Consider the following 24,392-nt stretch of genomic DNA (forward strand, 5'->3'; position numbering starts at 1 on the left):
CAGTCCCCTCAGAGCCTGAGTGAACATGTCCTGGTGAGTTATCACGACATGCCCTTGGTGCACAGCTTCCCATTTCTGTCCCCAGTTGTCCACACCACCCGGTCTGTAGTGACAGTGAAACAGGCAGGATGTGTGGGCATGCTGAGGGTGACAAGGATGCATCCTGGGTGCTCCTGTAGCGATGTCCTCTCAAGCTGTGTGTGGAAGGGACACAGAGTGTCTCACCATGAATTCAGCGTGGTTGTGGAAGGCAAGGGGGGCCTGGAGACACTGACGTCCCACTTTGCTGCTGTGTGCAGGGCCGGTGTTCCTGGCACAACGTGCAGAGCTGGAGAGCGTCTACAGGGTGTATTGCCAGAACCATGACGAGGCCATTGCACTGCTGGAAACTTACGAGAAGGATGAGAAGATCCAGAAACTACTCGTGGACCTGCTGGATAGCCTCAGGTTGGAGCCTCTCACGGTGGTGGCCATCAGGCTGGGGTAGGGGGTTCACTCCCCAGTATCCCTGCCCCTCTGCCCCAGTGCACAGGGCTTGGGACGCCTACCTCCCCAAAGGGTCACCAAAGTAGGGAGAAGGCAGCATGCCCTGGGTTTAAGGTTCTTATTCCCCAAGCCCTGCACCACCAAGGCTGGTGGAGAAATGAGCCACTTTGCCTGCCTCGGCATCTGCCACGTCTCCAGCTGCCACGGGTCAGAGCTGCCATGGCAGCGTCACTGTCACTGCGGGAGGGAGCTGGCTGCGGGAGTGCACGCCTGCTGCACCGTTAACCTGTTGCTTTTCTTTGCTTTTTGGCACTCTGTGGGCCGGCAGGAGCCTGTACAGTGAGTGGTAAGTGCCTCCTTCCTGTTAGTCCCCGCTTGTCCATCTGTCTTGGCCTGGCTGCTCCCTTGTGACTCACCTCCCGCCACCGGCTGGGCGCATGTTTGGGGGTCCTGCCTGCGGCATGGTCGCAGCAGTGGCAACAGGTGGGCTGCACAGGCAGGTGGTGAGGCGAGGGGAGGTCTTTTGGGCTGAAAACAGGTTTGGGGAACCATCAGCTCCAGAGAGGCAGGAGAGCTCCGTGCTGGCTGCAGTCCTGAGCACAGTCTGCCTTGCGCTGCAGGCCAGATCCAGCAGTAGGGTGGTGGGATGGAGTCTGAGGCAGGTGGAGCTCTGGTACATTCAAGGCTGTACCCCTGTGGGGTCCCACAGTGGGTCTGGTGATGGCTGAGAAGGGTCCTGGCTGAGAAGAGTCACCTGGTTTGAGTGGTCTGGAAACCTGGGGCTGATCTGAAATCACTGCGGGTTCAGGAGCACGGTGATTTGGAGGTTTGGAGGTGAGGGTGGCCTGAGTTAGGAAGTACAGTGGATTTGGAAGTGTTGGTGCTCTGGGTCTGGCTGGGGTCAGTTCAAGGGGGCAGAGCTGGATTGAAACCTGTTGCATCTTCTTTGTCCCAACTTCCCAGGGGCTGCACAAACTACATTAACCTGGGCTCCTTCCTCATCAAGCCAGTGCAAAGGGTGATGCGGTACCCGCTGCTGCTGATGGAGCTGCTGAGCGCCACCCCTGAGTCTCACCCTGACAAGGCTCCGCTCACAGCTGCTCTCCTTGCAGTCAAAGAAATCAACGTCAACATCAACGAGTACAAACGTCGGAAGGACCTGGGTGAGTAGCTGGGTAAAGCTGGGGTCAGAGTGGGTGAAGTTGGAGTCTGTCAACTGCACAGTCCTGGAGGGAATCTGACCTCAATAAACTGCACCCTCACAGCAGTGCCATAAGAGAGCTGCTTTTAAAAATCTAAGCATGAGATACGGTATGCAAAGAATAACATAGTATGCATCTGACATATTTCTTGTGATACAGTGATGTGAAATGTACGCAGTTGCTGAATACATAGCCGTGAAATGAAAACAAGAACGATAAGATGAGAATATATATTTAATGTTAACATTGTGCTGATAAGGGTTCTGATTTCTGCTTCAATCTCTCTAGTGCTGAAGTACCGGAAAGGGGATGAAGATAGCCTCATGGAAAAGATCTCCAAGCTCAACTTCCACTCTATCATCAAGAAATCCAACCGTGTGAGCAGCCACCTCAAGCATCTCACGGGCTTTGCGCCCCAGGTAATTTGCATCACCTGCCAGGTACACTTACACCCTGTGGTGCCCAAGGAGGTGGTGATACCTGCTGACTCCCTGCATCCCTTCCCCAGGGAATAGTTCTCATCCAGGCCAGCAAGGCAGAGTGAGCTTAGGGTCTGAACCATCCGTCTCTGCTCCCTGGTTTGTGGGCAGGAGGCCCCACATCTCCCACTCTGGGAGGTGCCAGACTCCTGCATTGCCTCCCTTGAGCTCTTTTCTCCCACAGCTGAAGGATGAAGCCTTTGAGGAGACAGAGAAAAATTTTCGGATGCAAGAGAGGCTAATCAAGTCCTTCATTAGGGACCTTTCACTCTACCTGCAGCACGTCCGGGTGAGTCTTGGTGTGATGTGGGGCTTGCCACGTGCTGCCCCTCCTGCCTGCATGGTGCATACCTGCAGTGCCACTTGGCAATGTTTCTGCCTTCAGCCCTGCCTGGGGGTTGGCCCCTGGGGGTCTGGGCTGCCCCAGGAGTGTGAGCCTGCCCTGGGAGCCCTGTTCTCCTGAGTGGCATGCGTGGCTGTGCTGACTGCATGTCCCTGGTGCAGGAGTCAGCCTGCATGAAGGCGCTGGCAGCGGTCAGCATGTGGGACCTGTGCACGGAGAAAGGCAGCGGGGACTTGGACCAGTTCCAGAAGGTGAACCGGCTCATCAGCGACCAGCTCTTCTCCAACTTTGTGAGTGAGCCTGTGCCCTCGCGTGCTGCAGGCACCCCTCTGGGGCTCTCCCACCCGTGGGTGGCTGCACGGGTAACGCAGCCCAAAATAGGTGTGAGCACCCCCATTCAGCTCCTGCCGCCTGAGAGCTTTGATGGCTGTGGGTTGAGGTTGTGCCTTGAGCATGCCTGTTAGGCACACGTTTTTTTCAGCCCTGCCAGAAGTGTAACATCCTTTCTCTAGCATTTTCCATGCTAGCACATTTATGTAGGATTATTGTGTACTATGTGCTAGAAGGGATCTCTGGAACTCTGGTAGGGTGCCATCAGGAAGGTGGACCCTGTGCTGTCCTGGGGAGGTTGTGTAGCAGAGGGTGAGCAGCTGGTGTTAGAGGCATGTCAGGAGAGAGCACCTCATCTCACCTGCTCCCTGCATCTCTGCCCACCAGAAAGAGCGGACGGAGCGGCTGGTGAGCTCACCACTGAACCAGCTGCTGAGCATGTTTGCGGGGCCTCACAAGCTGGTGCAGAAACGCTTCGACAAGCTCCTCGACTTCCACAACTGCACAGAGCGAGCAGAGAAGCTGAAGGACAAGCGAACACTGGAGGAGCTGCAGTCTGCCCGCAACAACTACGAGGCCCTTAACGCCCAGCTCCTGGACGAGCTGCCCAAGTTCCTGTGCTTCGCCAAGGAGCTCTTTGCCAGCTGTGTGCGGGGCTACGCAGAGGCACACTGTGATTTTGTGCGCCTGGCCCTGGAGGAGCTGAGACCCCTGCTGTCGGTGGGTTCCTGGAGCAGAGACGGTGCTGCAGGCTCAGTGCAGCACTAACCTCAGCACAGGGCTTGTCCCCAAGCTTTCCCTCACTGCAGGGGAAGCTGCTGCTGCTGTTTCAGTCCCTCAGGGAGGGTTCCCATGGGATCCTGTCAGGGCAAGAGCTGCCTGATTGAGATGCAGTTGTGTGGGGAGATGGTGGAGGTGGAACTTGTGCTCTGGCTGCTTCAGGAGCAGTGGCAAGACAGCATTTGCCTGGGAGTACCTCAGGCCATAAGCCTGGGGATCGTGCAGAGCTGTATCCGGACAGAGCTGCAGATCTGAGCCTGATCCAAGTCACAGGCAGGGCTCAGAGCCCCTTTTGGCCTGGGAGTTGGCATGATCCTTGCTGTAGCTTTTGGCTACTTTCAGCAGTAGCTTCCATCTGTGACCTTGCTCTGGTTTCAGTTGCTGAAGGTGTCTGGCCGAGAGGGGAACCTCATCGCCGTCTTCCAGGAGGAGCACAGTCGGGTCCTCCAGCAGCTCCAGGCCTTCACCTTCTTCCCAGAGTCCCAGGCAGCTCCCAAGAAGCCTTTTGAGAGGAAGAGCATGGAGCGTCAGTCCGCCCGGCGGCAGCCGCTTGGTGCCTTGGTGAGTCCCCTCTGCCCCGTGTCAGGGTTCACCGGGGAGCCTGGGACACCATTCATGCCTGCCTTGTTCCTCTGCAGCCCAGCTACCTCCTGCAGTCGGATGACATCCGAGCTGCCCTCCTGGCCCGCTATTCCCCCGACAGCCTCTTCCAGGCAGAGCGCAATTTCAATGCTGCCCAAGACCTGGATGTCTCGCTGCTGGAGGGAGACATCGTGGGGGTCATCAAGAAGAAGGACCCCATGGGCAGCCAGAATCGCTGGCTCATAGACAATGGGGGTAGGTGGCTGCTCCTGCCCTCGGTGCATGCTTCGACTCCCCTCCTCTGGTCCCCCAGGCCCCTGATCTGAGCTCCTTTCCTCTCCCTCTCCGCAGTGACCAAAGGCTTTGTGTACAGCTCCTTTCTGAAGCCCTACAACCCGCGCCGCAGCCAGTCGGACGTCTCTGTGGGCAGCCACTCTTCCAACGAGTCCGAGCACAGCAGCTCCTCCCCACACAGCAGCACCACGCTGACCTTCAGCCCCAGCGGGGCAGCCGTGGCCTTCACTCAGAAACCCCTGCAGGACTCTGCCTCCCCAGGAGACCCGTACCAATCCCCGCAGACCCCTTCGCAGACGGACTCCCCCTCTGTGCCCCAGCTCAGCTCTGGTGACAGGACGGAGAGGCTGGAGGCTGGTGTGGTGACATCTCCACGCCGCTACAGCCGCCCTGAGCCAGGCTACAGCCCCGGCCCTCGCAATGGGCACCCCGCCAAAGCGCGGCTCAGGCCTGTGTCCTCCGTGGAGGACAGAGACTCCGGGCTGGAGAGCAGCGAGCCAGAGGGCAACCAGGTGAGCTCTCAGCTGCCCGGGGGACTGGGGGTGCCGAGGTCTGACCCTCCCCTCGCTTGAGTGGAGGCTGAATCATCCTGGCTGTGATGAGGGAGAGGAGTGAGGTGGGGGTTGCTCTGTTCCAAGGAGCTGAGGAGGAGATGTGCAGAGCCACAGATCAAGGCTGTAAATGGGTGGGTGGGGGCAGCTCTGGCTGTGCCTTGATTTTCTGCAAAGCGCTGCGCACACATCCTGTGCTGTGCAGCATTGAGGCTGTGCTGAGTGCCTGTCTGACCAATGCCTCCCTCTGCCCAGCAGGTCTATTACGCGCTCTACACCTTCAAAGGCCGAAACACCAACGAGCTGAGCGTGTCAGCTAACCAGAGACTCAGGATCCTGCAGTTTGAGGACATCACAGGCAATCGAGAGTGGTGGCTGGCCGAGGCCCACGGCAAGCAGGGCTACGTGCCGTCCAGCTACATCCGGAAGACGGAGTACACGTGAGAGGGGGCAGGAGCCCCTACCCTGTGCCTTGGGACTGTCGGGGGCTCTGCAGCCTCCGCTGCTCACCCCAGGGGGCTGAGGCTGTGCCTCCTTGCAGCCCTGCAGTGCTTCCAGCCCCACCACACTGGCTGCCATGGACAGGAGGAAGCGTGGGCTGGCAGGGCAGGCGGCTTGCTTGAGGGCAGGGGTGAGTTGCTGTCACCCTGTGCTGCTCAAGCCTCCTGCCTCCAGCCAGGAGCAGGGGAGCAGAGCATGGGGCCATGCCCCAGGAGGGAATGACTCAACCAAGGCTGAGCTGCTGTGGATTTAAACTGTGGAAGTCTATTGCTGAGACCCTCTTTAGTGTTAAAAGCAACCTGTGAATGCATTCCCAGTGCCTTCTCGGCAGCAGCAGGAACCTGGTCTATCCTGTCTGTGCAGGACCTCAGGGTGGGACATCTGTGCTGGCCTGAGAAAGCTGCTCTGAGGATTGCTGTGAGTAGTTCAGCTTCAGGGCCCAGCCTTCAGGAGCACCCCCATGGGTGCTGTGTCCATGTGCCTGGTCTCCCAGGGGCTGGGGCCTCTCTAAGCTTTTCTAGCTTAGAACTAGAAACCCCTACTGGGGGGTTTTCCAGGCTATTGGGTTCTCAGCTCCCAGAAGAGCCATAGACCCTGAACACCATCTTCCCTTGTCAGCACAGTGTCTCCAGTGTCCAAGACCTGCCTCTTTGCTCTAGCAGGGCTGCTCTGGAGCAGGGCGGAAGGCAAAACACAGCCTGTCCTGCAGCCTCATGTTTCGGGGCTCTGACCAGGAGTGCCTCACCTGTGCCTGCTGCAGGGCACTGGCGATGGTGCTTGTGTTCTGGGAGGGATGCAGTGCCCTTTGTGGGGTGGTGTGTCTTACATGCTGCTGCCATGTCCTGAAGGAGGAAAGCTCCCTTCTCCTCGGGGCAGTGTTTGTGTCCCCTGTACTGCTGCTCTGTAAATAAACATTTGCCCTTGTATATAAGAAGCACCTGTGCAAGTGTCAGGAGAGATGAGAGGAGCGCTTGGTGCATGCGTGGCTGTGCGAGTGGGGTGGGAGCAGAGCTCACAGACCTGGTGTGCATCTTGCAGGGCCATTCCCCTCTCAGTAGGGCACAGCATGCTTCTGCCTTGGTGTTTTGTGCCAGCTGCAGCTCAGGCACTAGTAAACCCTCGCAGCAGAGGTTATCGTGAAGATGAAGGGATTGCACTTACCTCTTCCCCTGCTGTGCTGCTACATGACTCAGGTGGGGCTGAGAGGCTTGCATCCCTCCTGCTGTTTGCTCTGCTGTACCTGTGCCACTTGATTTGGACTTCCCACGATCTGTGTCTGCACAACATCAGTGTACCAGCTTCCCCCACACACTTGCCAAGCTTTAAGCTAAACCGAGGCTCATTTAGCATACCTTAACATCAGACTTTTAGTTGGAAGATGAAATGGTTACAAGAAGTAAATAAATTATAACATCCACTCTTAGATTAAACTGTAAATTTCATTCCACAATGCTACAGCATCTCTTAGCTAGGTTCCCTTGGTACAATGAACACAAAAACTAAGACCCACAAGGGGCTGTGGTCTCCCTGCGTGATGTAACTTTCCCCTCTCTACTGCAGTAAGTTACACAGCTCCAGACCCTTGTGCACAGCAGGCAGAGTGTGGCAGCAAGGGTCACAGCTCAAGTCCGTATCTTCTGTCCCTGACAGCCAGAGAAGCCACTCTCTCCCCTTCACTTCTCAGCTGCAGAAACACAAATTCCCAGGCAGTCCAGCTGCAGGGAGATCCAGGTGCCAGGTTGGTGAGTCCAAGCAGGAGGGAGCTGCTCACCTGCATGCTGCTCCACTCCACTTACATCCACTCCACCTACAGCGTGGTGGTTTCAGTGTTCGTGATGCCAGCGTCCTTTGCCATCGCAAAGAAGATGCCCTGCTTCTGAAGGAGCTCCTCAGGGCTGTCGTACTCCGCAATCCTCCCTGCGTTCATCACCATCACCCTGGCAGCAGAGAACAAGAACACCTGAGCTCCCACAATCCGAGCCAACGGTTCTGCTGGCACCAGAACTAGAGCCCCACCAGCACACATTCCTCCTACAACCCCATTAGGTGGTTCACTTCTCAGGAGACAGGTGAGGGCTCTCAACCCTGTGCTGGGGGATGAAATGCATGTGGTGTCAACAACCCCACTCCGACCTGTTGCTGTAAAGGGTCCCAAAAATGTTACTCCCCACTAATGCATGGCCCTCCTTCCCATTCTCTGTCCTACTTTCCTGGAAGCTCTGTATATTGCTGTCCTGGGCATTGCAACAACCCCAACCTTGTGTCTGTCACTGGCATCTCCCTCCCCTTCCTAGGAGCCCCATTCCCTGTATCCCACAGTACCTGTTGCTGTCCATGATGGTGTGGAGGCGGTGGGCGATGGTAAGGACAGTGCAGTCAGCAAACGCGCTCCGGATCGTTGTCTGGATTAAGTGATCCGTCTCCAGATCTACAGCTGCCGTTGCCTCGTCCAGGATGAGGATCTTGGCTTTGCGGAGAAGGGCCCGGGCCAGGCACACGAGCTGCCTCTGCCCAACGCTGGATGAGGTGGGGAACGTGAGTTACCAGGCAAACAAGTGGTGCTGAGGACCAGCAGGGCATCTGCGAGCCCACTCGCACACGCCACCCTGACCCCACCACCAGCCGGGACATGCCTCAGCTCCTCTGCTCACCTCAGGTTCTCCCCTCCCTCGCTCACAAGGTGTTGCAGCCTCTCGGGAAGGTCTTGCACATATGTCTTCAGGTGAGCCAGCTCGAGGGCCTTCCAGACCTCTTCATCGGTGTACTGGTCAAAGGGGTCCAAGTTCATCCGCAGGGTGCCGGTAAAGAGCACGGGGTCCTGCCAGGGACAGCACAGAGTGTTCACGTCTGCCATGGCCCTTCAGCAGAGGCGATGGCTCCAGGCCTGTCTGCCCCAAGTTGGCCACAGGCTGCTCGCCCTGCTGCCTGCTCCTGGCAGGGGTGGAGGTGAGGGGATGCCCACAGGTCCTGGGCTCTCTGCAGCACCCAGGGATGGGCTGCCCAGGGCACAGAGCCAGGGGAGGCCGTGCAGCACTGGGATGTGGCTCACCTGGGGGATGATTGTGAGGTTCTGACGCAGGTCGTGGAGGCCGATCGTTGCGATATCCACCCCGTCAATGACGATCTTCCCTCCCGCAGCCTCCAGCACCCGGAAGAGGCAGTTGGTGAGGGAGGACTTGCCAGCCCCAGTGCGGCCCACAACCCCAACCTGTGGAAGCAAATATTTAGACCCGCTGGCAGGGTTGAGGAAAACAGGGCAGGTGATCTTCTCTTGGTGTGGTGGGCCTCCCTGCCCCTGCTCCACAGCATATCTCCCCTTCCCTCTTCACTCCTATGGGAAGGTGTGTGGAGCTGGCTCTACCTTGCAGCCCTCCAGCCCCACATCCAGTTAGGACAGGGTCTGTCTCCCCACGTCTTGGTCCTCTGTGCCATCCCCACATGCAGCTTTGCTGGCTTGTCTGCACCACGGACTGCCAGAGGGCCTGTGCTGGCTGCAGCCATGAACCTTGCTCCCCCAGCAGTGTGGCTTATGCAGGCTGAAGCCATGGAGTGTCAGCACACCCAGGCATGGCAGCAAGCATCTGCAACCACCACCTCCCAGACTACCTCCTCTGGTCCCTTCCCTGCAGCTCTGGAGTCCCCAGGAGCCACATCCACATCACCATCCCTCCCCAGACCACAGACTGCAACAAAGAGAGCAGAACCAACAGAATCACTAGGGAAAGAAAGGGTGCACTGCAGGCAGAGAGGTCCTCACCTTCTCGGTACTCCCAATATTGCAGGTGATCCCATGAAGAACCAGCTCCAGTTCAGGTCGGTAACGAACTTTGTAGTCAATGAACTGGATCTCGCCCTTGCTGGGCCAGCCTTGGGGAGGACGTTTTTCTGTCACCCACGCAGCCTGGGGGCACAGGAGTGTTAGGGAGCTGCACCCTGCAGTCCTGGCTTGCACCGAACTGTGCAGCCGGTGTTTGCCCACACCCTGGTCTTCTTACCTCTCTCTTCACCTTCGTGTACTCATGTACCCGTTCCACAGCCACAATGTTTGTCTCCAGCTCTGAAGACATCCGCACCAGCCAGTTCAGTGTCTGGGTCACCTGCATGGCAGCGCCAGATGACACAGAGCTCAGCAGGATTCAAGAACAACCACCTCCCACCAACAGCCGAGAGCTCACGAACACAGCCTGGGCACGAGCATCCCTGGCAGCCCCTAACTTTCCTCTCACCAGCCACAGCCCCCTTTCCCCAGCCCTTCAAAAACTTTGCTGAGGTGTCTCTGATCCACAGAGAATGTGCTCCTGCCCACGGCAGCAAGCATATCCCTCACACTGGGATGTGTGCTCTCCTGGCTTCAAACTGGTTCCCAGGGATTGCCCTCCCCAGCAGGGAGACCCCAGATAATCCCCTCCCCACGTCAGAGCTGGATGCAGCCAGCCCAGAGCCATCAGGGTGCTGCTCCCAGAAATGGAACAGAAAAAGCCTTCATTGACTCACGTTGAGGGCGGAGGAGATAGAGAGACCCACAATGCCCCCGTCCAAAGTGCCCTTTGAAATCACAGCTAGAAGTGCAGAGAAGAAGACCACCAGGCTCCCAACGAACTCCAGACGGATGGCCAGCCACCTGCACAGGGAGAACACGGCCCCAGCATGGGGCCCACCAGTGAGACCAGCATCCCACCAGCAGCCCTGCCCCTACACAGCATGTTGTTTGTGGCTAATTCTGCAAGCTCTTCCACCACATCTGGCAGTCCCTGTGTCTCACATGTAACTTACAGTGTTGGTAATGCCATATCAGAGGAACCCCAGCTACACAAACCTCACACACCCAGAACATCTACCCAGACACATACCAGCAGCAGGCAGTGCCCCCATCACACCCCCACCTGGCCTGAAGCACCAGCCTCTTCCCAGAACCCAGCAAGAGCATCACAGTCCTCAACAGCACAGACCAACCTGTTCAGGCTCTAGATACTTTATAGGGACCATACTCTACATTTCAGAGTCACCCTAAAAGGTCTCCTTCCCACATTCAGTGGCCCTATCCTAAGCTCCCCCAGTGCAGACTCTCAGAGCATGTCCAGAGATAAAGAGGGAGGACTTCAGCATCCCAGGAACCTATCTCAGGACCAGAGGCCCCTGGATGCAGAGTGCTGTGACAGAAGGAGCAAACTCACCTATTTGAGACAATCCAGGAGTACACACTTTTCTGATTGATGTCCATTGTGCTCTCATTCTGCTTTAGGAACCGCTCCTGGTGTCCATAGGCCCGGATGACAGAAAGGCCTGACACTGTCTCACCAAAGTGGGAGTAGATGGGAGACCTGGTGACAGAGTCCAGACGCCGCAGCTGGCGTGACGTGGAGATGTAGTAGCGCTGAAATGAGGGACACAGCTCAGTTATCCACACAAACCCCGGCAGCAACAAGGGTACTGCTCCGAGCAGGGCAGAAGCTTCTCTCAGGCCCCAGTTACTCACCAGCACAAAATAGTAGAAGATGCCCAAGGGAACGACAATGATAGTGAAGAATGGGGTGGCCAAGGAGATCATGAGCAATGTGCTAATGATAGCCATGAAACAGGAGAGCCAGCTGCGGAAGGACATGGGAATGGTCTCATCTACTGTGAAGATGTCCTAGAGTGTAAAAAGAAGCAGGGAGAAGCAGTCAGTGACCCCAGAGAGAGGAAGGAATCATGAGGAACACATGTATTTGTTCATCAGAAACAAAAAGCAACAGGGCTAGCTCCAGGTCCACGTAGGTGTACCCAGGTCTCCAGCTAGCTATCATCCCTCTTCTAGCTGGGTGTCCTGTTTTGGCCCCAAAACGGGACATAGTATCCAGCCATGGCCTCCCTTGCACCAAGCAGAAGAGAAAATAATTTATTGGGATCCGCTGTCCACTCTCCTGCTATTAAATAGAGCCCAGGAAGTGGTTTACCTCATAGGCAGCCGTGCACCCACCATACCCTTCTACTCCCTTCCAGGCCCTGATCTGGGCACATTTGTGCAGTGCTGAACTTCAGCAGGGATGTGCCACCACCCAATGCTCTCCAGACCAGCCAGAACGAACACCTTCTGGGGATTGTTCTCTTACCTTGGCAAACCTATTCACAATGCGGCCAGTGGGGGTCGTGTCAAAAAAGCTCATGGGCACACGCAGGATGTTGCTGAGCAGTCGCTGATGCATAATGCGGGAGGCCCGCACGGCGCCGTGAGCAGACAGCATAGTTGCAAAGAGCAGGAAGATAGCTGTAAGGAGAGCACAGGGTGGTCAGCACCGGCTTGCGTGTGACGCTGGCCCCATGTCAGTCCCTCTGGCTCATGGGACACACCAAGAAGTGAGGAGGCATCAAGATGCTCTGCAGTGACCCTCTGTGCCAATCCTGCACCTCATCTTGGGAAGCCCCAGTAACTGTGTCCCACCACAGGGGGAGAACATTAACCCTTTGGGAAGGCTGTGGGCACTGGCATCATCTCCAAACTGGTTACAGACTGCAGTCCTCAACATAAGAGGGCAACACAGTCTTCTTGGGTCAGTTTGCTCTGACTTCATGCTTGTAGCTGTACCCAGTCCAGGCAGGAGCAGGAGGGAAGGCACCAGCAGGCAGCTGGACACTGCTGGCTGCAGGCCTTGCAGGCCTTTTCCCTGCTGGGCCACATCACTGAGGTGAGCAGATCCTGTGTCCCCACACTCACCTTGCGACACCCCCAGTGCCCCGAAGACGCCGATCCGCAGGTCTCGCTGCTGCACGGGGTAGGTCTGGTTCTGGTAGCGCTCCGCATCGTCAGTCCAGGCGCTGAGCCACAGGTTGGTCCCCACATAGGCCACGTACTGTGCAACATAGCCCATGGCAACCCAGAACGAATACCCCCAGCCAACGGCACGCAGGTACCGCAGGTACATGGAGAATTTCACCTGTGGACCAGTTCAGATGTCACCACTGTGCAGCAAACCCCAGCCAGGAACAGCCAACACAGCTTCTGTTCACCTTCCCCACCACCCATGGTGCTGCTCACACACACCTCCTCCTTCCACCACCCTGCACTAGCAGCCTGTCCCCCAGCCAAGGCCACCTTGGCCACCAGCTCCAGGCAGCACTGTCCCCTTCGGTGCCACTTGGCTGCAATGGGGCCACAGAAGGCTGGAGCTGGCTTCTCTGGGCCACAGCCAAGGTCTTGCAGGACTGAGCCAGGGCATTATGCTGTCCCTCCTACCCCCTTGCCATCCTCCTCACCTTGCCAGTTTCCACAGCTTCCTTCTCGATCAGCTGCTGGCCCTTCACTTTCTTAGGGGGCTCCTCCTGGGACTTCTTCAAGGAACTGGAGCTCTTTGTACTGAGGCTGCAGGGAGGTGATGGGCACCGTTAGCCACAGGGTGCTGCGTGGCTCCTACTCCCCTGGGGGTCCACCCCTGGGCTGCGCTGGGACACCAGCCTTGGAGCCCCCTGGGATAAAAGTCCTGACGTGCACAGCTTTGAATGAGCTTTGTGGAAGCCCTAGGCATTTGCAGCCGTGAAATCAGAGCCCTTGGCCCCAAAAGCAGAACCAGCCCAGCAGAAGGAGTTTCAGAGAAGACCACAGGGTGAGGCTGTGGCACAACAATGCAAGGCAAGATCAGATGCTCTTTACCCAGCCTAGCTGGTGGTGGCAGAAGCTGACAGGAGGGCTCCCAGTCCCTTCTTTGCAGGAATCCCCCCAGTGAAGCCCCCAGGCCCCCTGATCTCCTAAAGAGCAATGCAGGAGCCAGGGGAGAGGGCTGAGAGCTCTGACTGAGTCCCCACCTGCGAACGAACTCTCTCCGATGGACGCTGGCCTCTCGCTTCAGCGTCGCAGACACCACATCATCGGGACCCTCCTCCACACAAGGCTCAAGAGTTTCATCTCTCTGCTCTTCAACCTCCTCTAAAGCAACACCTACAGACACAGGGGTGACGAAAGGCAGGGTCAGGCACTGAAAAGATCCCATGCACCAGAGATCTGCTGCACTCATCTCCATCCCCTGTTCCAGGCTCAGGCTGCATCCTCCAGCCATGCATCACTCCTCTTCCAACCCTGCTGCAAGCCCACCACAGCAGGGGGAGAAAGAAATCCACTTTGGGGGGAGAGCTGGCAGGTAGAGCAGGGCTAAAGGCCTGCACAGAGGCAGTTCCTGCTGCTGCCTTCTGCCTCAGAGATTTGTGCTAGTTAAGGAGGTGCGGGACCCAGTAGGCCACATCGCTCCAGTTTAGGAGCACCTCTCTGAGCTGAGAGATGGATCCTGTGGGGACAAACTGGGAACAGCCAGGCTTCAGCTGGACAACCACATTATCAGTGTTTGCCCAGGGCTGAGCCTGGGCAGGGCAAGCATCTACCTGACCTGGTGCCACTCCTTTCCGTAGGACTGGGGGAGCTGACAAAGACAAAATATTACCCAACACCACGCTCAAAATAAACTAAAGGATCTTTCTCATCCCAGCATTGTTAAAGTGTACAGCTTGTCACCTCATAAGACTATGGGAGCCATACACATAAACGACCTGAAAAGGCAGTAAAGCGTTAGACATCCGTTAGTGGCTGTTCACAGTAATACCTGGACGCAAATCTTTGGCAGAAAGCCCTTGAGCTGCTGGTTGTGGGCAGCTGGGAAGGACACACAGCAGCCACAGCTGGGGCCTGGACTGGGCAGAGTCAGGCCAGAGTAATGAACAGGGTCATGGGGCTTTCACAGTCTCAAGATACACACACAGCCCCTTCACCTGCCCAGTAGATTTCCAGTACCTGTGGTATTTTTCTCTGCAGCCTCCTCCTCATGGTTGCCATAGGAGTTCAGGAACTGGGCAAAGGCCCCCCTGTTTGCAAGCAGGGTGCTGTAGGAGCCGTGTTCAGACACTGCTCCTGCCACCAGCACCACGATGTTATCAACCTGGGGCAGGAAACTGATACCGTGTGTCACCAAGATCCGTGTCTGCAATAAAGCGGCACTGCAGTTGGAGGGTAGTGAGCATCACAACTCCCCCTGCCCCCCAGCCTGCACCCTGCAGGCTCTCTGTCCTCTCGTCAGGGACCTCTCCATTTATCACCGCCTGCCTGTGGGGACACAGGGCACCCCTTACTTCTCCACACCCCTCTAGGGATCCACAAGGACTCTCCCACCTACTGGAAAGCTGGGGGATCCCTTCTCTATCCCAAGCAAGCAACCCCAGCCTTCCCTGGACAGTCAACACAGTGACAGGGTCATTTCTACCTGTCCTAGTCCCAGGAAGAAGGACACGAGTGCTCACCTTCTTCTGCAGCAGTCCTTTTGGCCCCAGCACGTTCTCGAAAAGGTACTTGCCAACATGTGCATCCACGGCAGAGAGGGGGTCATCCAGGATATAGATGTCGGCGTTGCTGTACACTGCCCGGGCCAGGCTGACCCTCTGTTTCTGTCCCCCACTCAGGTTAATGCCCTGAAAAGGAAGGGACCTCTGTGAGCCCTGGGCTGGCACAGGGCAATGGCTCTTTCTCCTGCTGCATGTGTTTGCCCCACAGTTGTTCACCCCCACCTCTCCGCACAGTGCCCAGGGCTGATACCTTCTCTCCAATCTCCGTCTGGTCCCCTGCGGGCAGCAGCTCCAGGTCTGGGAGGAGGGCACAGGCCTTGATGACCTGCTGATATCTAGCTTCATCCAGCTCTGACCCAAAAAGGATGTTGTCTTTCAGCGTGGCATTCTGGATCCAGGCCTGCTGGGGGACGTAGGCCAGGGAGCCCTGGCAGAGAGACACAAGAAGAGGTTCATCACCAGGGCACCAGCCTGAACACGGCCCCCTCCCACAGCTGGTCCTTGTCCTGGAGCCCCTCTGGTACCAGTCTGGTCCCTGACCTGGGAGGCTGCACGGTCACCCAGTGCCTGCCTCGCTGCCCCCTGCGAGCCCCGCAGCCCTCTCACCTGGATATTGATGTGTCCCTTGATATTCTCCATCTCCCCCAGCATGGCTGACACCAGGGAAGACTTGCCGGAGCCCACAGCACCCACCACAGCCACCAGGCTCCCAGGTTTGATGTCCAGAGTGACACTGCAAGACAAGAGTGTGGAGTAAGCAGCACCACCAGGTCACCCCTGCACAGGACCAACACAGAGCAGAGGAGCATCTCCGAGGGGTGCACCTCTAGCAGCATTGTGAAGAGGTGACTGCCGCCCCCAGCTAACCTTTTCCAAGGAGAAAGACCCTCTCCCCACCCCTCTGACCCCACACGACACAGAGCACTTACTCTCTTATGGCAGCATTCCCATCCTGCTCCCAGGAAAATGTGGCATCCGAGAAACGCACAGCGCTGCCTGCCAACACAAAGACACCTCAGGGCTGAGGAAGCCCTGGACTGCCTCATCTCTGATCCCAACCCCGATGTCCCCAAACCCAGCCTGCACAGCCCCCAAACCCTTCTGCACAGCCCTTCACCTGGTTCCGTCCAGTTCCCACCTCCCTAGCACCATCTCCAAACTAGCTCAGCCCCTACTGCCCCACGGCCCCACTGCTCAGTGGGCAGGGTTGGGCCAGCCCATGACCCACAGGGACTAACACGGAGGTTTGCCTACCTGAAATGGGGTCGTGATGAATAGCTGAGGTGTCCATCTCTTCTCCGCCCAGGTACCGCTCCAGCCTCGCTGTCGAGACGTTGGTCTGTCACGGCAGAAGGAGGATGGCATGGCTTAGCAGGCTGCCAGGAGCCCCGTAAGCACAGCACCACATACACACAGCGCTCACCCAAGCAGCAGCCCCCACCTCTCAGCCCCAAGCCTGTGTCACACACGAGTCTTTTCCCACCCTATTGCCAGCAGAATCCTGTGCACATATCCCTGGGTGTCCAGGGCCCAGGTCCATCACACATCCAAGCCCCATGTGCTGGTTTGGATAGAGGTATCACGAGACCCTCCTGCACCGTGTGGGCACTGACCTGCACCAGGGAAGAGAGGACCAAGGGCAGCATGGACATGGGGAAGCGCAGCACATTGAAAAGGGAGATGGCAGTAAATGCCTTCTGCGCATCCAGGACGTTGTTCGGATCCACCAGTACGTAGACAGCAAAGCTCGCCAAGGACACCTGGGACAGGTAGCAGCAGAGAAAGCCACCATCAGTGTGGTTGGGTGCCCCTTTGCTCCCCCTCACTGCACTCCAGCCGAGGTTCCCCGTCTCTCCCACCCCCTCAAACACAGCCCAGGCCCAGCTCCCAGGGTGGTGCAGCTCTCCCCAGGACCTTCGGCACTCACCAGGAAGGGGGCACATGTGAACACGAAGATAGAGATCGACTGCAGGTAGGTGAAGTTCAGCAGGTCCTTCAGCTCACGTGCCCGGATCTCATTGATTCGCTTCTCAAAGGAGGGCTCCCAGGCAAAAAGCTTCAGAATCTGTGGGGCAACCAGGGTGAGCAGGTGCTGGCCTCACGGCAATGCCCACCCTCACACCCAGCTCACTGGCAGCCAGCACCTTGCTCGGAAGCCTGCTTGCCCACCACATGCCCCCTGGCTCAGAGCACTTTCCCACAGTATTCCCATTCCCCATCCTTGATTCACAGGTCACTGTGAGCCTCTGCCACCACAGCAGCATGCTCACCACTGTGGCTGTCCAGGAAATCCCTGGGATACCCTTTCTGTAATGAAAGTCTTGTTCTAGGTACCCAGGGATTCTCCCCAGCCAGCTTTTCATAAGAAAATTTAGAGACTGAGACTTGGCCACCCCAGAGACCCCAGGCCTGACAGTAACTCTGATTCTGTAGGGTTATTGGGGTGCACTGCCTCTGGTACAGTGCACCAAGGAGAGGGGTGCAGCTCCACTGCTCACCTTGATTCCATTGAGGACTTCACCCATTATTTTCATGCGCTCATCTTTGTTCTTCATGTTCCTCACCTACAAAGAGAAGAGCCACGGGTTGTGTCAGCATCTAAACCAGGCAGAGCTCACCCTTGGAAATACACCTGGGCTGCCCCAGGGAACAGAACGGGGGGGGCTCCAGACCCCAGAGAAGCCATGAAGCTGGATGTTGGCTCCCTGGGGCTCTGGACATTCTGGTAAAAAAACCACCCTGTTATGATGCAGAATCTAGAGCTTTATGTTATGGTTGGTAATATCTTGCTTTCAGTCCTCAAGGCTGCACTCAGACCTGTTCAAGTTCAGATTGATCTCACCTGCCTCCTGCTTATCTCAGGTGCTCATCTCCCCCTGGCTTAAGCTACAGCCCCCCCAGCCCAAGTCAAACTTCCTAGCCTGGGAAAGATCTGCAGCATAACAAGGCAGGCAAGGGGAGTGGGGAAAAGGAGTGGGGAGAACAAGAGCAGGCCTCTGGAGCGGGAGGACAGGGAGAATATTGCCCCCACCACTGACCTGAATGCCTTTGGCCTTAGCAACCAGGAACCCATTGATGGGGATGAGCAGCACCATGACTGCGATGCCAGCCAGGACAGAGGGGCCCAGCTCTCCCCAGAGGAAGACAATGGATAGGATAATTTGCAGGGGGGATGACCACAGCTGGTGGATGAAGTTGGCCATGTCCATGAACCTCTGGGCATCAGCAGACATCAGATTCACAGTCTCTCCCACCGTGGACTCCTTGCGGGTGGCACTGGACATGGTGAGTGCCTGGAAAGAGAAAAAAACAGTCATTGCGGGGCTCTGGGAGCAGCTTGGCAGCCAGCAGAATGACACAAAGCAGGGCACTAGCAGGCCAGGCTGAAACTGCTCCTGGTGCTTCTCTGCTGGTCAGGGGTGCTCTCATCACAGCCTGCACATGGGGAGCCAGCGACACACTGGGAGCAAAGCGACACATCCAAGGACAGGAATACCAGGGGCAGCTGCCCTAGGTGTTGCACTGCTCTGAAGAGAAACCTCTCCTTGGTCCCTGGTAGCCATCAAAGCAGTTTACCCCAAGTTGTTTGGGCAGGCAACAGATACCAGATTCCCCAGCCCAACTGGGAGAAAGCCGACTGGGTGGTGATGGGGCCATACCAACCTTCTTGTAGATGGCAGCGATGAGACTGGCACGCACGTTTGTGCCTAGATGGAAGCACAAGTGGAAGTACTGCTGCAGGCAGAGGGACTGGATCAGTGCCGTCAGGAAGAGCAGGATGGAATACAGGTAGCCTTGCCAGGCAAACGCCTCCTCATCCGACACAAAGGCGATCAGCAGCCTGGAGGGCAGAGAGGGCCATGAGACACCCACCCTCCTGAGACAGCCCCAGGCAGGATGCTCCAGACCAACAGAGGGAGAGCAGCCTCACAGGGGTAGTGACAGAGACCCTGCCCCACACAGCTGGCTGGACACACAGCAAGCTGGGCCCCCCCACCTCAGGGAGACTATTTTGAAGGATATCAGGAGCAAGATCTCATCCTCAGCAGCTGGCAGCCAGTTCAAATCTGCTCGGTTCTTCATTAAACTGTAACCCAAGACCTTCTCTTATTTTTGTCGAGGGCACAGAAAGTCACCAGGGTGTGGGACTGGGAGAGGTGTGTGTGTTGTGGTGGTGGGGTTGGAGCTGTGCACAGAGGAATGTGGTGGAGCTGGGTGCGAGGTCAGGAGAGTGCATGGACAGGGAGAGAGGAATGACTCACTTCAGCAGCTGGGGGCTGACAAACACAAGTCCATCGTGCACCAGTTTGAAAGCCACTGAGAGCAGGAGGTTCTTCCAGAAGGTTTTACCAAGAGCTTTCATCAACCAACCCCTGGGGTAATCCTTGTGAGGGCCTTTGGCCCCCTTCTTCTTCTTCTTTGGCTGCTTCTCCTCCTAGAGGGAAGACGACACAGAAGTAATTGGGTGGGTTGTGTGGCTTCTTGCAGCTGGAAGGATGCTTCCAGGACAGCTCCACAGCCCCCAGACCAGGTTATCCTGAATGAAGGAGCTGCTCGTACTGCAGACTTGAGGGTGGTTCCTGCCCTTCTGTAGGGCAGGAGGATGGAGACTTTCCTGCTCTCTCAAAAGTAAGGGGATCTCCTGAGGACTGGAAAGGCTGTGTCATGGGTCACCCCATCCTTGCCAAAGGCCCCACAGAATCACAGTGGGGAAAACCCAGCACTGGGGCTACAGGGAGCTGACACTATTCCCACAGTTGAGAGAAGGGACTTACCATCACCAAGATGTCTTGGCTCTGGGCCTTGCTCATACTATTCTCATGGTCTGGGTCACTTTCCCGCTGTCTTTTTTTGCGTTTCCGTATCTCCAGTTCTGCTTGGGCCTTCCTCACTGCAGTCTTCATGTTCTTCTCAAAAGCACCATAAATAGCCTGTATCTTGTCTTTATCTTTCAAGTCCCAGACATCCTCAATCTCTAGGGGCTTGCGATAGCCCTTGTAAACCATCCTGTGGGGCAGAGAAATCTCCCCTTAGCAAGTCTCCAGCACTACATCAGCGTGAGAGTCCGTGCTGCAAACTGAGAGCTTTCACACCCAGTCTGGCCCCGACAGAGGGAAGAATGCCAGCTCCCTGCTTCGTGTTCACACAGCCTGGTATGGCTGCAGCTTCTCCTCCTGCTCCCAAGCAGCTGGGCAACTTCTGTGCCACACGTCCCAGCTGTGGCAGATTGCTGCTCCCTGAAAGCTGGGCCCCATGCACCAAGTATCAGTGCACAGCAAGGCAGGAGGGGGCTGAGCTCAGGCTGCACAGACAGCATTGAAAATGACGTCTCTCTCTGCGCTGGCCCAGCCCTAAAGCACCACTGATTTTCACCAGCCCAGACCTCCCGTGGAGCCCTGCTCACCTGCTGTACCACTCGAAGGTGATGGAGCTCAGGAAGGAGGCTGTCACCTCTGGATTCTAGGGTACAAAGCAAAGAGAAGTGGGTACTGGGGCATCACGAGTGCTGAGAAGATGGTGTTGACAAGAATTGCCTTGGCACCCCAACCCCTTCTGGGTTTGAAACCCCAGAGGTTTCAAACAGTGCCAGCTCCAGCCCCAGGAACCCCTCCTCACAGCCAGAAGTGCCTCCTCCTTGGGGACACATGCAGGTGCCCCAGGCTGCAGGCTCCAGATCTCCTTGTGCCCCTTGCTGACATCCCCCAGCCTCACACAGGCACCTCTGCAGCCTGAGGCAGCCCACCCTGCCCTGCACAAAGCCAGCCGGGATGTGCCACCCCGAGTCCCACACCCGCTCCTGCCTGCACCTCATACCTTCTTTGTCATTTCCTTTGTTTCTGGGGCAATGTCTGAGAAGCCTGAGAGAAGGAAGAGCAGCAGCTGAAGCCCGTAGGAGATGAAGAAAAGGACAAACCGCGGCACATCGGAGATTGAGTCCTGCAAGAGTGCAGAGTCCAGGGTGAATCCTGGGGCTTGCCTCAAGCCCACCAAGCCCTCAGTGGCAGAGCATCCCCAGGACAGTGAACAAGCCAGGCCCAACAGAGCAGTTGCAGAACTTGCTCCGGTCCCTGGCTCAGCTTCCCTTCACCACCCCTCTTTCCTTCTCCCTGACCTCCTCCTGGAAGTGCAAAAGGGGATAAAATGGTCCCAGAGAGCTGATGCTTCCTCAAAGGGAGTGGGTGAGTTTAAAGAGCCATTCATCTTCAGGCCTCTTCCAGTCCCCCAAGGTACTTAGGGCAACTGGGACCCCAGTGATGCCACTGAGAGCTTGTCAGGGGGTGAAGTCTGCAGGGACTTCCTTTGGGGACAAAACCAGACTGTTGGGAAGCACCCAGCTTCCTGCCAAACCCGACCTGCAGTGCTCTCCGGATGAGGGACTGGAACGGTAATATCCCACAGAGCAGGGACAGAATCCAGAAGCAGAAAAGTATCCCCGAGTCCCTGCGCAGGCAGAACCGGCGTGTGTCATGGATCAGCAGGACCAGGAACTAGAAGGAAAATCGGTCTGAGCTTCAGGCAGGGCAGCAAGACTAGGTCTTCCCTTTAAACATGCCTTTGGGGCATGTGTCCCAGGATGTGGTCTTCTGGGATTCACTATCCTGAAGACACTCAGCTCGCTGCCAGCCCTATAGGAGCTTTGGACTTAAATGCAAAGAGCAAAGGTTTATTTCAGAAAGATGTAAGATCAAACTCCTCATAGAAAAAAAAAAAAAAAAAAAAAAAGGTCTGAAGGCACACGATACAGCAGGGCACTACTTCTCTGTTAAGAGAGTTTTAGATTTGCTGTGAGGAGTGAATATTGAGTATCACTTATCTCTGGGTGGTCCCCTCGGATTAAAATCTCTCATAAACTTGGCATGTAAAACCAAATGACATGATAAAAGAGCAATTGTTAGCAAACCGGGGTGCTATGTTTGCTTGTAAGTGTAGCTCCTAAGTTTTATGGCTTTAAGACTGCTACAACAGCTCATAACTTCTACGAGAGATCTGCTACTTCTGCACGTATTCCATCACAGCTAACAGCCTCTATGTCCTTAGTTTCCTAGAGGACACATCTCACAAATCGTTACTCATAAATCACATCTTTAATCACAGGTTTTTAATCACAAAACTTTAATCCCAAATCTTTAATTACAAATCTCTACTCCCTAGGAATTCTGTAGCACTTCACAAGTCTTCCCACAAACTTCAGCAGTTACACGCAGGAAACTGAGATATCAGAGCAGCATGCCATGGACTGATGCTCATACTGTGCTATCAGTCCTGTGAAACCCATACTCCTCCCTCCTTGACCTACACTTCACCCTACTGCAGCTTCACCCCTCAGCCCGGCTGCTGAGACACGCAGCTGGGGCCCTTGCTGCTGCAGGGCACGAGGCTGGTTATGGATGGCACAGCTGATCCCAGACCCCTTGGGAGGTTGTGCCTGCTGGAGACGTGTTATAAAAAAAAGAAATCCACAGTGTTTTGCATCCAGTTTCTGGGGCTGCCCCCCATCACTTACCTGAGGAGCAGTCAAGTCCTTTCTGATGTATCCCTGTGCTCAGCCTGGCTGCCACGTTGCCCATAGCTATGCCTAGTGAGGAGCTCTCACCACCCCATCCTGACCTGCCTGGGATCTTCCTTAAAGCAGAAAGGTCACTAAAGCCTCTAGCAGAAATATCAGCTATGGCCACAGGCACTGTGCCTATCCCAATTTTTAGGAAGCAGGAGGGAGCACCACACAGCCAGACACCCACCCTCAGCCTATTCCCTTGGGCACTTCCCATACATATTGAGGGCTGCTCCCTACCCATCTCCCCAGCTGTTTCCCTGCAGAGGCAGCTTCCCCCCATCCCTGTGCAATGGAAGCTTTCTGCTGCTCGTCCCTGCAGTCACATCCTGTCTTTCTGGTGACAACGTCCAGCTAGCGCTTACCCAGGTGGCCATGTACAGGCTGGGGTTTGTGTACCGGACAGCTGGCGGGGAGTCCGGCCCCATGTCCTCCAGAAATGCCAGCACCAGCTCTGCCACCGCCGTCAGCACCAGCAGCACAGTGAGCACCTGCGTGGAGAGGGCAGCGGTCGTGAGGGGAGAGCCAGCCCAGCGGGTGCACTGGGTACCACTGGGAGACAGTGCAATGGGGCGAAAAGCACCGAGCCCCATACAGCACTGCACCCCTCCAACCCATACCTGGCCAGGACAGCTTTCTAGGGCCATCCCACAGGAGCACTGCCATCGTTTTAAGCTCAGAGCACAAGAACCCACAGGATCACAGGCCACAACACATACCTAAGCCCTTCCTGCACATCCCAGCCCCGTTATCCTCTCTGTCCCAGATATACCTCATCATAGGCTTCCCTTTGGGTACCCCCAGCCCATTGCTCCCTCTCTCCTACACTTCCCATCCATCCATTCTTCATCTTTCTCCAACCCAGAGGCTTTCCACTCACCACCCCTTCATCCCAGGCTGCTCCAGCCTGCCCTCCGTGTCCCCCTCAGCCCCACTCCACCTGTTTGAAGATGTAGAGTTTGGTCAGAGATGATTTCCTCTCTTTGCCTCTGCACATGGGCAGGAGCTGCCATGGAGTGAAAACCCAGAGGAAGCCAAGGGGGATCCAGACCAGCACAGTCTTCTGGAAGCACTCCGGCAGGTCAGCATCTGGGCGAGTGAGGTACGAGGCGTTCTGTTGGCAAGGACAGACAGACAGGTCACTTGGGATCACTTAACCCTCACCTGACTCACCGCACAAGAGCCAGAACTTCTAGGGCTCCTACCCACAGTTTCCATCCCACTGCAGCCTCAGTCCCCCACACCCGCTCTCCCAATTTACTGCTCTTCCCTTCCACTGAGCATCCTTCCCCGACAGGCAATGGGGGCCCCGATGCAGCCACTCACCCAAAAGACAGAGCCGCAGAATTTCTCCAGGGCTGCCGACATGGCTTGGTTCAGGCGAGATGAGACGGCAGCTCCTTCTCCTCGCTCTGCCCAGTTGTGAGAGTCCTGGGTGGATACGCGGGATAAAAGTCCCCACACACCCTCAGCTGGTGTTGGGATAAAATCCCTGATGGTACTCAGTTAATTATCAACTTGGTGTCATTGCACAATGCCACAGACCAGCGCACTGACCAAAAGGGCCTCGGAAAACCTCACAAGCCCCAGGGAAGGGAAAAGAGGAAGCCCCAAGAAAGAAAAGGAAGGGAAGCTGCTGTCACAGAGCCGCCGCAGGCTCTGCAGTGCAGCATTGCACAACATGGTCACTGCTCTGAAACCACAGCCTTCGCCGGTGTACACAGACAGGCTTGTGCATGACCACAACACTGCCTTGGTGCAACAAATCTTTCCTTCCAGAACAAGGCTGCTGAATGCTGCCAGAAAGTCAAGCAAAGACTGGTGCCTCAGGAGCATTTCCTCACAGCCCCCAGCAGCAGGGATGCCCAGGACACCAGCAGCGCCCAGCCCTGCCAACCTGCCGAGTGCGGCAGCTGAGCTGCCCTCATGCTGCAGTGGCCTTTGTGAGCCCCCAGGGTCCAGGTTCCTTTTGCCACCCTCTTGCTGGCAGAT

The 24,392-nt window shown here is 56.5% G+C and overlaps 2 protein-coding genes across 8 annotated transcripts in view; one reads left to right on the forward strand and one right to left on the reverse strand.

Annotated features, from left to right (window-relative positions):
- The window catches only part of DNMBP (dynamin binding protein), a 32,140-nt gene extending 25,658 nt beyond the window's left edge, over positions 1–6,482 (forward strand). For 5 of the 7 annotated variants that reach the window (XM_068688202.1, XM_068688203.1, XM_068688204.1 and 2 more), the window contains 11 exons: positions 300–447; positions 815–832; positions 1,450–1,649; positions 1,977–2,107; positions 2,352–2,456; positions 2,672–2,800; positions 3,228–3,560; positions 3,999–4,181; positions 4,259–4,457; positions 4,554–5,008; positions 5,303–6,482. In XM_068688202.1, coding sequence (XP_068544303.1) covers positions 300–447; positions 815–832; positions 1,450–1,649; positions 1,977–2,107; positions 2,352–2,456; positions 2,672–2,800; positions 3,228–3,560; positions 3,999–4,181; positions 4,259–4,457; positions 4,554–5,008; positions 5,303–5,491 — 2,090 coding nt within the window. In that variant the 3' untranslated portion in view covers positions 5,492–6,482. The remainder of the gene's footprint in view (positions 1–299; positions 448–814; positions 833–1,449; positions 1,650–1,976; positions 2,108–2,351; positions 2,457–2,671; positions 2,801–3,227; positions 3,561–3,998; positions 4,182–4,258; positions 4,458–4,553; positions 5,009–5,302) is intronic. The other 2 variants (XM_068688206.1, XM_068688207.1) reach the window with 2 other exon arrangements.
- A 408-nt stretch (positions 6,483–6,890) lies between these two features.
- On the reverse strand, positions 6,891–23,886 carry ABCC2 (ATP binding cassette subfamily C member 2). Its single transcript, XM_068688201.1, has 32 exons — positions 23,727–23,886; positions 23,341–23,514; positions 22,766–22,891; positions 21,202–21,336; positions 20,663–20,785; positions 20,253–20,308; positions 19,624–19,855; positions 19,111–19,283; positions 18,512–18,689; positions 17,887–18,141; positions 17,347–17,412; positions 16,776–16,913; positions 16,462–16,608; positions 16,103–16,187; positions 15,778–15,844; positions 15,455–15,581; positions 15,099–15,275; positions 14,807–14,974; positions 14,304–14,490; positions 13,328–13,460; positions 12,782–12,887; positions 12,243–12,462; positions 11,641–11,795; positions 11,025–11,180; positions 10,723–10,922; positions 10,043–10,169; positions 9,544–9,645; positions 9,306–9,449; positions 8,598–8,756; positions 8,200–8,366; positions 7,871–8,065; positions 6,891–7,485 (listed from the first exon to the last, which is right to left on the reverse strand). The coding sequence occupies exons 1-32, from the start codon at positions 23,766–23,768 to the stop codon at positions 7,356–7,358; spliced, it is 4,650 nt and encodes a 1,549-aa protein (XP_068544302.1). The 5' UTR covers positions 23,769–23,886; the 3' UTR covers positions 6,891–7,355.
- Between the last annotated feature and the right edge of the window lie 506 nt (positions 23,887–24,392).

The sequence above is a fragment of the Anas acuta genome, chromosome 7, assembly GCF_963932015.1.
Source record: "Anas acuta chromosome 7, bAnaAcu1.1, whole genome shotgun sequence".
Taxonomy (NCBI): domain Eukaryota; kingdom Metazoa; phylum Chordata; class Aves; order Anseriformes; family Anatidae; genus Anas; species Anas acuta.